This window comes from Pelophylax lessonae (assembly GCF_965119305.1).
Source record: "Pelophylax lessonae genome assembly, chromosome: 1".
In the NCBI taxonomy this organism is placed as follows: Eukaryota; Metazoa; Chordata; class Amphibia; order Anura; family Ranidae; genus Pelophylax; species Pelophylax lessonae.
The window spans coordinates 36,060,788-36,075,154 of NC_138768.1; the positions used below are offsets into that span (position 1 = coordinate 36,060,788).

Here is a 14,367-nt window from a genome sequence, read left to right on the forward strand (position 1 = left end):
ATCTGTGGGGTTTTTTTTTGTTCACCCGCCTCTTGAGGATTGACCACAAGTTCTCAATAGAATTAAGGTCTGGGGAGTTTGCTGGTCATGGACCCAAAATTTCAAGGTTCTGTTCCCCAAGCCACTTAGTTATCACTTTTACTTTATGGCAAGGTGCGCCATCATGCTGGAAAAGGCATTGTTCCTCACCAAACTGTTCTTGGGTGGTTGGGAGAAGTTGTTCTCGGAGGTTGTTTTTGTATCATTCTTTATTCATGGTGTTCTTAGGCAAAATTGTGAGTGAGTCCACTGTTATGTAACGGAATCAGCCAAATGATCAGACCAGTGGTGATATGCAATTTCTACTTTACTTAACAATGAAAATCAACTTAGATTACACAGGAGATCATGTGAACAGGGATTTGCAGTACAAAACGGTAATATGAGCAGTAGGAAAGCAGGGTTAGAACATATGAAAACAATTCTATTGCAGTTCTACTAATGGTCACTGGATGGCAGCAGAGTTCAGTTTGCTGATAGAATAGAGAGCTAAAGAAATCTCACGTGTCCAAGATAGTAATCGTTCATTCAACAGACTGTGAGCTGAGGGAATTTCCTGCTGGCACAGACTTCACACTGGCACTGCTGATGCTGACTTCAGTCAGGAGGCTCTGGGGGCTGCAGATAGGACAACCCCATTGCATGGACAGCTTCTCCGAATGGACTGTAACAGAGTCCTCTCCAGTGACTGGGGCTTGGACAGACACTGCATGCTCTTGTGCTCATTGCTGGTGGCCCGCACACCAGACTTAACAGGGGAGGACCCAGCACCTGGGGACACCTCACTTGCCCAGTCACTGCTGTCCCATTAGGCAGGATCTCTCTGAGCACAGGAAGCTGGGAGGAGCTGCCATTTATACCCCCTGGGGATGCTGGGAGCCCAGAGGATTGTGGGGAGTTGAGTTAAAGGGACTTGCACCTGAATCTGGATAAAGGGGCACCCCACTACACCACCACCTTGGTTGAGAAGCAACCCCACACATTAATGGTTTTAGGATGCTTTACTGTTGGCATGACACCGGACTGATGGTAGCGCTCACCTTTTCTTCTCCGGACAAGGTTTTTTCTGGATGCCCCAAACAATCGGAAAGGGGATTCATGAGAGAAAAATGTCCTCATCACTCCATTCCCTGTACCTATTGCAGATTATCAGTCTGCCCCTGATGTTTTCTCCTGGAGAGAAGTGTCTTCTTTGCTGCCCTTCCTGACACCAGGCTATCCTCCAAAAGTCCTATCCTCAAAGTACATGCAGATGCACTCACACCTGCCTGCTGCCATTCCTGAGCAAGCTCTGCACTGGTGGTGCCCCAATCCCATCAGCTGTAAAAGACGGTCCTGGCGCTTGCTGGAATTTCTTGGGCACCCTGAAGCCTTCTTCACAAATGCAGTGGGAATGTTTTTTGTGGGATTAAGTTCATTTTTATGGCAAAGAGGGACTTTTCAATTAATTCCAATTCATCTGAACACTCTTCATAACATTCTGGAGTATATGTAAATTGCCATCACAAAAAATGGAAGCAGCAGACTTTGTGAAAATTAAAATTTGTGTCATTCTCAAAATGTTTTGCTACGGCTGTACACATCATGTATAGATTTAGACCAGCGTTTCTCAACTAGTGTGCCGCAGCACCCTGGGGTTCTGTCTGAGGTTGTCAGGGGTGCCGCGGCATCCTGGTTGAGAGAGGCTGTCAGACTTGACTAAGCTCCCACTTGGCTGAACTGTACAATCGGCACAGCAGGCACTCGCAGCAGACAGTGCTGCAATGAAGGGCAGTGGAAGGGGGGGACGGCTTCCTGTGTCCTGAGATCTCTACCTACCCCCATAGGGCAGTATTCAGTGCCAGTGCAAGGCTGTATGAGTGAATGTAGGTCTGGTAAAGGGGTGGGGAGCAGCAGAGGTAAATGGTAAAAGCTCTGGGTTCTGATTCTGCAACCTGCTACTGATGCAGAGCTTCATCTGACAGCCAGCAATATGCCGTTGCAGTTCACTATCCTGGCCACATGCTCCTTACTCCAGCACTGCTCACATTCTTGTGGTTTGTAGTGAAAGAAATGGTCCTGCCCTGGGGCTCTGGTGAGAGGAAGTAGGGCACAGAGAGGATCTGAAGGAAGGGTGGGAATTGGCCTACAGAGGTTAGCAGAAAGAGTGGGGTACAAAGGTGTGCTGACATGGGATTTTGGGGTACAGAAGTGAGCAGAGAGGGGATTTGGGGTACAGAGGTGAGTAGGGGTCAGCAGTACAAGGGTGAATAGAGAGGAGGAATTTGAGGTGCAGAGATGAGCAGAGAGAGGTGTTTGGGGTACAGAGGTGAGCAGAGAGGAGGGATTTGGGGTACAGAGGTGAGCTTAGAGTACAGAAGTAGGGAGAGAGTGGGGAGCTTTAGGTACAGAGGTGAGCAGAGAGCATGGAGTTTGGGGTAAAGAGGTGAGCAGAGAGCGCAGAGTTTGGGGTACAGAGGTGAGCAGAGAGCGTGGAGTTTGGGGTACAGAGGTGAGCAGAGAGTGTGGAGTTTGGGGTACAGAGGTGAGCAGAGAGTGGGGAGTTTGGGGTACAGAGGTGAGCAGAGAGTGGGGGGGGGGGGGGTTGGGGTACAGAGGTGAGCAGACAGGATTCTGGAATAGAGGTGAGCAGAGGGGGTTTGAGGTGTGGAGGTGAGCAGAGATGGGGGTTTGAGGTGTGGAGGTATGCACCCCAAAGTGAACCTTCACAGGTGTGCTGCTGCATGTAGGCCAGTCCATTTTTTCAATGGATTTTCCCACCCACAGAATCACAGATGTTGAAAAATACGGATTTAGACAATATTTGATCATCTTTAAAGCTGAGCCCCGGTCTTATCTTATTTCCCACATTTGTAGCAGGGATTTGTGCTAGAAGGGGAAATTTGGGGGAGTATTTGTGTTAGGATGGGGTATTGGGGAGAGTTTGTGCTGGGGGGGGGGGTATTTGGATTGGGGGAGAGGATTTGTGTTTAGATGGGAGATTTGAGGGGTAGTAGATTTGTACTAGGAGGGGGGATTTTTTTATTGGGTGGGGGGGCGGATCTGTGCTGGGGGCATATGGAGAATGAGAGTATTTGAGAAGTGGGGGTTGGAGGGGGGGCAAGGATTCGGGCTGGGAGGGGGGATTTCAGTAGAAGGCGGATTTGTATTGGGAGGAGGGGGAATTTATGCTTATGGGGTAAGCATGCAAATTATTTCTCAATTATTTTTTTGGGGGGGGGGGGGACTTTTGCATATGTAGAGACAAGAACAATTGGCAGGACTTTAACAACTTTTGGACCGGAAGGTTTTACCCCGTAATGACCAGGCCATTTTTTTGCGATTCGGCACTGCGTTACTTTAACTGACAATTTTGCGGTCGTGCGACGCTGTACCTAAATAAAATTGATGCCCTTTTTTTCCAACAAATAGAGCTTTCTTTTGGTGGTATTTGATCACCTGTGATGCTAAAGATTTGCACTGTTACTGTAATAATGACACTGGCAGGGAAGGGGTTAACACCAGGGGCGATCAAAGGGTTAAATGTTTTCCTAGGGGGTGTTTTCTAACTGTGAGGGGGACGGGCTTATGGAATCAATACAGAGACCTGTGTTCCTAAATAGGAGGAACACAGGATCCCTGTGTTCATTACTGACATAACAGCTGTTCTGTCTCCATGGAGAGCAATCGCTGGTGCCCGGCGGCAACCGCAGCCGCAACCGCGGCCGCCGGACCCGCTGCTTGGACCCCCTATAGCCAATCGCCGCGTGCCCCCACTAGCGATTCTGCGAAATGAGGTACAGTTACGTCATTTCGTGGGACAAAGCCGACTTGTCGCAGTATATGTACTGCTGGCGGTCGCCAAGTGGTTAGAAACCCCTCCAGTGAGCACAAAAGTACAAATATGTATAAAAAAATACAACATTTTGGTATTTCCTACAAATAAAATATATCAAAACATACAAAATTGTGGTAAAGCTTGCATATAAATCCCAACAAACTTCAACTACTGCTAGAAATCCGCGATTTTTTATCGAGAGGGAAATTTCAGGTTTACGCGTTTCGCCAAAAAAGACCGCTTCTTCGGTACCTCCTATCCCGCCACTGACCATACAATTTGTTTTTAAGAGACCAAAAAAGCATAAAATAAAAATGTCAATGATTTACAACATACTCTATAAAATAATCATGTCTGCTCATGATATTCGTTATCATAAAAAAATGTCACTGAAAATAAATAATGTGTGGATACATTGTATAACTATTCCTTAAGGCGGAGATGGAAGAGGAGAACAAAGAGAAGAAATAGAAAAAAAAAAAAAAAAAACGATATATAATTTTGCTGACACATAATCCTCATACATCCTGGGGGGGGGGGGGGCAATTTTGGAGTGTTCACCCTGATGACCCTTCTGCCCTACTGCTGCAGTTTCTGTTGTGTAAGTGAAGGAAAATCCTCAACATTTATGTATCTAAAAAAAAAAAAATTGGGCTTTGGATACATTGTAAGAAAAGATCAGACAATGGATACAATTTCCATGGCTCAGTATTTGTCACCCAGGCGGAGTTCTCATTTATTTCATCCTTCTCAGGGATCCTTATAATTCCAGAGGCCAACAAGTGTATGGTGGAAAATCATTCTTGACGTGTGTGATAGAGAGGGAGGCTGGGTGGGGAGAGGAGTGTCAGTGTACAGTATATGGGAGGTGGCTGCCACTAAATTTATAAAGCTCACACACATGATCCCAGCACACTGACACTCCAGCATCTCATCTCCTCTCTGGACGCACAGCAGGCGCTTCACCATGGGACGACAGAAGGAATTTATCAACAGCATCAATTCTATGCTTAGACTCAGGAACAAACTGATGAGGCAAGCCCTTGCTGAATGCCTGGGAACGCTCATTTTGGTGGTAAGTGCTTTAAAAAAAAACTTTTTTTAACTTGCAAAAAAAAAAAAACAACTTTTTTTAAAACAACCAATTTGTAAAAAAAAAAAAAAATATTTAACATTTTTTTTATTGATATTGTATTCATTTGTGTAAAAATACTTATTTTTTTTCGATTTTTAATGGTTGATTAATATTATACAAATTTTTTAAAAATGGACTTACTACTTTTTTATTTTATTAATTCTTTAATTGATTTATTAATATTGTAAAAAAAAAAAATTGACTTACTACTTTTTAATTGTATTCATTTTTTTAAATTGATTTAATATTATTGTAAAAAATTGACTACTTTTTTATTTTATTCATTTTTTTAAATTGATTTATTAATATTGTAAAAAATGGACTTCCTATTTTTTTTATTTTATTCATTCTTTAATTGATTTATTAATATTGTAAAAAAATTGACTTACTACTTTTTTATTTTATTCATTGTTTTAATTGATTTATTAATATTGTAAAAAAAAAAATGGACTTACTCCTTTTTATTTTATTCTTTTTTTTAATTGATTTATTAATATTCTAAAAAATAGACTTTCTACTTTTTTATTTTATTCATTTTTTTAATTGAATTAATATTATTGTAAAAAAATTGACTACTTTTTTTATTTTATTCATTTTTTTTAAATTGATTTATTAATAATTTAAAAAATGGACTTCCTACTTTTTTATTTTATTAATTTTTATAATTGATTTATTAATATTGTAAAAAATGGACTTCCTACTTTTTTATTTTATTAATTTTTATAATTGATTTATTAATATTGTAAAAAATGGACTTACTCCTTTTTATTTTATTCATTTTTTTTATTGATTTATTAATATTGTAAAAAAATCAACTTACTACTTTTTTTATTTTATTCATTTTTATAATTGATTTATTAATATTGTAAAAAATGGACTTACTACTTTTTTATTTTATTCATTTTTATAATTGATTTATTAATATTGTAAAAAATGGACTTACTCCTTTTTATTTTATGAATTTTTTTAAATTGATTTACTATTATTTTAAAATTGACTACTTTTTTTATTGTATTCATTTTTTTTATTAATTTATTAATATTGTAAAAAATTGACTTCTTTTTTATTTTAGTCTCTTTTTTTAATTGATTTATTAATATTGTAAAAAAAACTTGATTTATTGTTTTTTATTTTATTCTTTTTTTATTGACTTAATCATTTTGTATTAACTTAAAAAAAAAAATTGAAACATTTTTTTTTATTATTGTTATTATTCTTCGATTATTTTATTTTATTGATTTCTTTTTTTTTTTTTTTTACCAATTTGTAAAAAATTGACTTATTAATGCACTGCAAGCAGCAGTAAGGTCTCGTTTCCACTGCGCTTAGTGTGGGGTTCCTCCTGCATGCGTTTGCAGTGCGTTCACATGCATTCCAGCGCAAAAAAATGCAGGATGCTGTACTTTGTTGTAAACTAAGCTCATTGACATTTTTTTTTTTTGCAAATGCATTAAACAGTGTTCAGCTGCATATGATGTAAACGAGCCCTAAAAGGGATGAAAAAAAAAAAATATTGGGGAAACAATGAATTCCAGCAAGGATATCTAGCATAGAAGTCCTTGGTGGAAGTGACAGCAGAGGAGCTTCTTGGCTTTGAGATTACTCCCAGGTGGATGGTGCAAATTTGGTTGGAGTCACTTCATGCAAATTAAACAACCGGTTTTTCGATCCTGTCTATAATCTGTGAATTACGGCCTGAACTGACCCTCTATAATTAAGGGGGTCTGTTCATTCCGGTAAGCATTTTTGTGCACACCGGGTGGTCCTGTGTCTTGGTGGAGGTGCTGGAGATTATAAGAAGTGCAACTATAGGATCTATCAGAGACTCTATCCCAACATTAGGACGGAGTTATTTGGACTGATTTTATTTTAGGATCCCATTTATCATCAGCTGTTTGGATTAAGAGCCGGTTCACATTGGAGCGACCCGACTTGCCGGGGCGATCTGTGAAGTCGCGGTGCACAGCGCGCACCGCGACCTCGGAGCGGCATGCACAGACTTCATATCATTGAAGTCAATGCAGGTCGCTCCAGGTCACCCCAAAGTAGTACAGGACCCTTTTTCTAAGTCGGAGCGACTTGTGTCGCTCCTATTAGAACGGGTCCTGTGCCAATCTATGGCAGGCGACCCACGGCGACTTGTCAGGCGAACTTTATTTATTTATTTACTTATTTATTTAGTTATTTACTCTGCACCTTAGGACCAATCATTTATTTTATTATTTGAACACACATCGTATGTGATTGATGTTATTTGAGTTTCTATAACTTTTTGCGCCTGATTTACTTATATGTGATAACGATATTAATTCTAGATATTCATATATTCAATTTCGTAATTTGCCCATACCATTTATGCACGTGCATAATTCCACATGCACTTGGTTATTAGTTTGTGTTAATGCATCACAAGGTTTAAACTTGTTAATTATTTGAGTATTAATTCACTTATTAAAGCAGTTGTAAACCCGAAAAAAAAAAAAAAAAACCTGCAAGACAAAGGCATAATGAGCTAGTACTAGCTCATTATGTATTACTTACCTTAGAACGAAGCCCCGACACGGACCCCCGGACACCGCTGCGGGCGCTGCCATGATCCGGGAGTGATGCGCGCACGGGAGTGATTTTCCGGCAAGCTCCCTGCAAGGAAAGCTGAAGGTCCCCCCGGACCTTCAGAGCGCATGCGCCGCTCACGTGAGCGGCTGCATGCGCTGCAAATATCTCCTAAACCGTGCCGGTTTAGGAGATATTAATTGTACCTACAGGTAAGTCTTATTATAGGCTTACCTGTAGTTAAAGGTTTCAAAAAGCGGGATACTACCGCTTTAATTAACTCTATATGAATCCACTAGATTGGTTGGACGCAGCCATTATATATTACTATATCATTTTTCGAAAAAAAAATATAAGGCATGTTGCATTTTTGCACAGCGAATAGAATTACATAGATATTTAACCACTTCAGCCCCTGAGGATTTGGCTGCTCAAAGACCAGGGCCAATTTTGCGATTTGGCGCTGCGTGACTTTAATGGACAATTGCGCGGTCGTGCGACGCTGTACCCAAATGAAATTGACATCCTTTTTTTTCCCCACAAACAGAACTTTCTTTTGGTGGTATTTGATCACCTGTGCGATTTTTGTTTTTTGCGCTATAATCAAAAAAAGAGCGACAATTCGGAAAAAATAACAATATTTTTCACATTTTTTTATATGAAATTCCCCCCAAAAAAAATGTAAAAATCAAAATTTTTTAACATTTTTGGCCAATTTGTTTTGTAAAAAAAAATTGCAATTAGCATATTTTGATTGGTTTGCGCAAAAGTTATTGCATTTACTAACTAAGGGAAAGATTTATGTCATTTTTTATTGTTTTTTTTTACTAGTAATGGCGGCGATCTGCGTTTTTTTTGCGGGACTGCGACATTGCGGCGGACAGATTGGACTCCTAACTGACATTTTTGACACTTTTGGGGGTACCAGTGACATTACTACAGTAATCAGTGCTATACATATGCACTGTTACTGTAAAAATGACACTGGCAGGGAAGGGGTTAACTTTATTGGTGATCAAGGGGTTAAATGTATCCCTAGGGGCGTGATTCTAACTGTGGGGGCGTGGCTTGTGATGTAACCACCGCAGAGACATACGATCCTACATAGCAGGATCGTATGATCTCTGCAGTTACACCAGGGAGAATGACAGGCGGCTTTGTTTATATCAGCCACTTGCCTTTCTCCCTCTCCAGTGGGAGATCGCGAGTGGCCGGTGGACATCGGAGCCGCTGGTCATTTGCGCGGGGATGTTAGTGAACGAGCAGGGGCGGGAGCGTGCCTCCGGCGGTGCGCACTCGTCCCCTAGAGGCTCATGGGCGAGCGACGTAGCCCTACGTCGTTTTGCCCAGTAGGGGCTGACTGCCGCAGTAAATTGTCGTGCGGCGGTCGGCAAGTGGTTAAAAAGTAAAAAAAAAAGAAAACAAGCACCTATGCATTTTGCTTTTGAGCGTTTCAGCGGCGCTTTTTGTGGTGCTTTCCGCGTTTTCGGACACACGTTTTTAACGCATTTCTCATGCGTTTTTGACGCGTTTCTCATGCGTTTTTGATTATTTATTTTTTTTAAATGGCCAATTTGTTGTTGGGCAGATTAAACAATGCAAAACACGTCCAAAACGCGTCAAAAATGTATCAAAAACGCAGGACCTGCATTTTTATTGCATGCCCCATGAAGTCTATTACATGCAAAATGTTGCATTTTGCAGGGGAAGAAATCTCCATCCCAAATCGAATGAAAAGGCCAAAAATCAATATTTCAGTGACAGGTGGTCCCTGGTCCCTAAGCTGGCTTTTTACATCCCTTAGGGATTCCAGCAATCAGATCTTCCAATAGGAGTTGTCCATTCTAACCAAGAGTCTCGCTCCTCCTGCTTAATTTTTTGTTGCAACATAAGATACATTACAGGTTCAGCGAGCCTCTGATATTAGCCAAGACAGGTGAGCTGACATTTAAAATAGGATCTCGGTGCACACATACCATAGCTGCCAGTGCACCTGCCCTATGTGCCCCACCCTGCAGTGTGCTGCAGTGCCCAAGTGGGCTGCAGTACAGGTGGAGTTCTTTGTACATTGAGGTGCATTGCCAGTCCATTCCAGTCCAGTCCACTAGTCCATTCCAGTATACGGACTGCCTTATCGCACCGCCCATCAATACGCAAGCAAGCCTGAACGCATTACCTGCAGGTTTGCTCATGCAGTGTTGTGTGTAGAGGAGTGAAGAGGTGCTTAAGTTTAAAATTACCTAAAATACCGAACAAAAAAATACCAGGAATGTACAGCTATAGTACATGGGGGGGGGGGGGGAGAGTAAACACTGTATATAGTGGTATATATTGCAGTTAAGTTTAGCATATAGCAGGGTTAAGTACAGTATATAGCGGAGTTCAATATAGTATATGGTGGGATTATGTATGGTATGGTATAGAATGGGGTTATGTATAGTATATAGTGGGGTTATATATAGTATACAGTTGGGTTATATATAGTATACGGTGGGGCTATGTATAGTATATAGTGGGGTTATGTATAGTATATAGTGGGGTTATGTATAGTATATAGTGGGGTTATATATAGTATACAGTTGGGTTATATATAGTATACGGTGGGGCTATGTATAGTATATAGTGGGGTTATGTATAGTATATAGTGGGGTTATGTATAGTATAGAGTGGGGTTATATATTGTATATAGTGGGGTCTGTATAATATAGAGTGGGGTTATATATAGTATACGGTGGGGTTAGTATATAGTGGGGTTATGTATAGTATATAGTGGGGTTATATATATATATATATATATATATATATATATATATATATATATATATATATATATATATATATATATACTATATGGTGGGGCTATGTGTAGTTTATAGTGGGATTATGTATAGTATATAGTGGGGTTATATATAGTATATAGTGGGGTTATGTATAGTATATATTGGGGTTATGTATAGTATATAGAGGGGTTATATATAGTATATAGTGGGGTTATGTATAGTATATATTGGGGTTAGGTATAGTATAGTACATAGTGGGGTTATGTATGGCATGGTATAGAGTGGGGTTAAGTATAGTATATGGTGGGGTTAAATAGAGTATAGTGGATTATAACATGGTATATAACAGGGTTAAAAAATAATATTTAGTGGGGTTAAATATAGTATATAGTGAGGTTATGTATAGTATATAGTGGGGTTATGTATAGTATATAGTGAGGTTATGTATAGTATATTGTGGGGTTATGTATGGTACATAATGAGGTTAATTATAGTATATAGTGGGGTTATATATAGTATATGGAGGGGTTAAGTATAGTATATAATTGGGTTATGTATGGTATATATAGGGGTTAAATGTAGTATATAGTGGGGTTATGTAGAGTATAGTATATAGTGGGGTTATGTAGAGTATAGTATATAGTGGGGTTATGTAGAGTATAGTATATAGTGGGGTTATGTATATTATATAGTGGGGTTATGTTTAAAATAAAGTGGGGTTATGTATAGTATATAGTGGGGTTATGTATATTATATAGTGGGGTTATGTATATTATATAGTGGGGTTATGTATATTATATAGTGGGGTTATGTATAGTATATAGTGGGGTTATGTATATTATATAGTGGGGTTATGTATGGTATGGTATAGAGTGGGGTTAAATAAAGTATATAGTGGGGTTATGTAGAGTATAGTATATAGTGAGGTTATATACAGTATACGGTGGGGTTATGTATAGTATATAGTGGGGTTATGTATAGTATATAGCGGGGTTATGTATGGTATATAGAGTGGGGTTAAATAAAGTATATAGTGGGGTTATGTAGAGTATAGTATATAGTGGGGTTATATACAGTATACGGTGGGGTTATGTATAGTATATAGCGGGGTTATGTATGGAATATAGAGTGGGGTTAAATAAAGTATATAGTGGGGTTATATACAGTATACGGTGGGGTTATATACAGTATATGGTGGGGTTATGTATGGTATGGTATAGAGTGGGGTTAAATAAAGTATATAGTGGGGTTATATACAGTATATGGTGGGGTTAAGTATAGTACTGTATATATTGGGGTTACATAAAGTATAGAGTGGGGTTAGGTTTAGTATATGGAGGGGTTAAACATAGTGAATAGCAGGGTTAATTTAAATAAGAATATAGCAGAGTGGGATAATCTAGTATATAATTGGTTTATATATAGTATATAGTGGGGATTAGTATAGTAAAGAATGGGGTTAAATATAGAATAAAGTGCAGTTAAATATGGGTACAAATATAGGTCACCCCACATTTAACCCTTGGAGTCCCAGGTGGCAGAAATTATTGTTGCTAAAAAAATTATCATCTATTATTATTATTATTATTATTATTGCTGTTATTGCTATTATTAAAAAATAAAAATTCAAACTCCTTAGAATAAAAAGTAAAGAGTGAACGGATGAACACAGAGCATACAGAGGATGTAACACCCAATGTATTGGGGGTTGTAATGTATTGGGGAGGGGGGGGGATTATCTTCCAATGGGGACACCTGTTCTGGTGACAACTTATGGGGGAAACTTTCCTGCTTTGCCTTATGAGGTCCCTTTAGTTAGATTTGCGCTGTGCGGTGGCGTGCTGATAGTTATGGCGGCGGCTCTGCGTGTGAATGGATCGCGTGCTTCCAGCCCGGCTCTGCTTATCAATGGGTTTATTTCCCGCTGGGTCAGAGCTGGCAGAGGACGGAGGAGATGGAACAGGAAACTTTGCATGGAAATGATTGATATTATGAAGGACAGGGAAAGGATTTTCCAGCTGTTGCGTTCCGGGATCTCCTAGCGCTGCCAATGTAAGCTAAAGCCGCCCTCCCTTCACTCTTCCTCTTCTGGACTAAAATCCCTTACTCTGATTGAGCTGCTCACATTGTGCATTAGAAGCTGCAGCAAGTCAGATAGAGCCCGCTTCATTCCCTGGCTGGAGGACGTCCAGCATCATCTAGTCCTTTCTTCCAGCCTGACTGTCCCTGGCCCGCCTCTTTTATGGCCCACCTCTTTTATGGCCCGCTTCTTTTATGGCCCACCTCTTTTATGGCCCACCTATTTTATGGCCCGAATCTTTTATGGCCCACCTCTTTTATGGCCCACCTATTTTATGGCCCGAATCTTTTATGGCCCCCCTTCTTTTATGGCCCACCTCTTTTATGGCCCACCTCTTTTATGGCCCACCTCTTTAATGGCCCACCTCTTTTTTGGCCCACCTCTTTTTTGCCCTGCCTCTTTTATGGCCCACCTCTTTTATGACCCACCTCTTTTATGGCCCGCTTCTTTTATGGCCCGCCACTTTTATGGCCCACCTCTTTTAGACCCACTTCTTTCATGGCCCGCCTCTTTTATGGCCCACCTCTTTTATGGCCTGAATCTTTTATGGCCCACCTCTTTTATGGCTCGCTTCTTTTATGGTCCTCCTTTTTTATGGCCCACCTCTTTTATGGCCCACCTCTTTTATGGCCCGAATCTTTTATGACCCGCTTCTTTCATGGCTCGCCTCTTTTATGGCCTGCTTCTTTTATGGCCCGTTTCTTTTATGGCCCACCTCTTTTATGGCCCGCCTATTTTATGGCCCACCTCTTTTATGGCCCAGCTCTTTTATGGCCCGCCTCTTTTATGGTCCACCTCTTTTATGGCCCACCTCTTTTATGGCCCACCTCTTTTATGGCTCGCTTCTTTTATGGTCCTCCTTTTTTATGGCCCACCTCTTTTATGGCCCACCTCTTTTATGGCCCACCTCTTTTATGGCCCACCTCTTTTATGGCCCGAATCTTTTATGACCCGCTTCTTTCATGGCTCGCCTCTTTTATGGCCTGCTTCTTTTATGGCCCGTTTCTTTTATGGCCCACCTCTTTTATGGCCCGCCTATTTTATGGCCCACCTCTTTTATGGCCCAGCTCTTTTATGGCCCGCCTCTTTTATGGTCCGCCTCTTTTATGGCCCACCTCTTTTATGGCTCGCTTCTTTTATGGTCCTCCTTTTTTATGGCCCACCTCTTTTATTGCCCACCTCTTTTATGGCCCACCTCTTTTATGACCCACCTCTTTTATGGCCCACCTCTTTTGTGGCCCGCTTCTTTTGTGGTCCGCCTCTTTTATGGCCCACCTCTTTTATGGCCCGCCTCTTTCATGGCCCACACCTTTTATTCATTGGATTTCAGTTTCTTCAATCATGGAGGCTCAGCATCACATGTGGGCATTGCCATGCAAATCCAGCCTGCCTAATAATGCCCACCCCTCCACACTCACATCTACCCAGGGGAGGACTGGGCCAGGGCGCAGGGGGGCATTTGCCCCCCTGGGCTGCTCTGACTCCCCATAAAATGACTGCACTGCTTCTGCCACAGACATTCCTAAACAATTCCTGGTGAAGGGAAGTAAAGTATGGAATGGGGGTCAGGAGGAGGCCAGGAAGTGGGAGAGTGGGGGGGGGGGGGCGAGTCGCTGCACCATGGGCCTATGGTTTGTACTTGCCCCCCTGGGCTGAAAGTTGCCAGTCAGCCCCTGAATCTACCCATCAAGGCATTTGCATAACTCCTCCCAAGAGCCAGCCCGACTTCTTGCACCTGGGCTGAGGGCTCCTGAGAGGAGTACGGAGGGAGAGTGCTGAGATGTTTTCTGGAATCTATGTACAGCACCCTGCCAGCCCCTCCCACCAGCCCCTCCCACCAGCCATGATCTGCCTTGATTGCATAGAGAAGCACAGAGACCCAGCGATGACATCACGGGCTCTAAAATAAGGTATATAATGAAACAGAAAGGTAATATTAAAAAAAAAAAAAAAAAAAAAAAAA

The 14,367-nt window shown here is 41.0% G+C and overlaps 1 protein-coding gene across 1 annotated transcript in view; it reads left to right on the plus strand.

Moving 5' to 3' along the window:
* The first annotated feature begins 4,768 nt into the window (after nt 1–4,768).
* AQP3 (aquaporin 3 (Gill blood group)) overlaps nt 4,769–14,367 on the plus strand; it is a 73,438-nt gene continuing 63,839 nt past the window's right edge. The window contains exon 1 of the mRNA XM_082256900.1: nt 4,769–4,931. Within this exon, the coding sequence (XP_082113026.1) occupies nt 4,824–4,931 (108 nt within the window). The 5' untranslated portion in view covers nt 4,769–4,823. The remainder of the gene's footprint in view (nt 4,932–14,367) is intronic.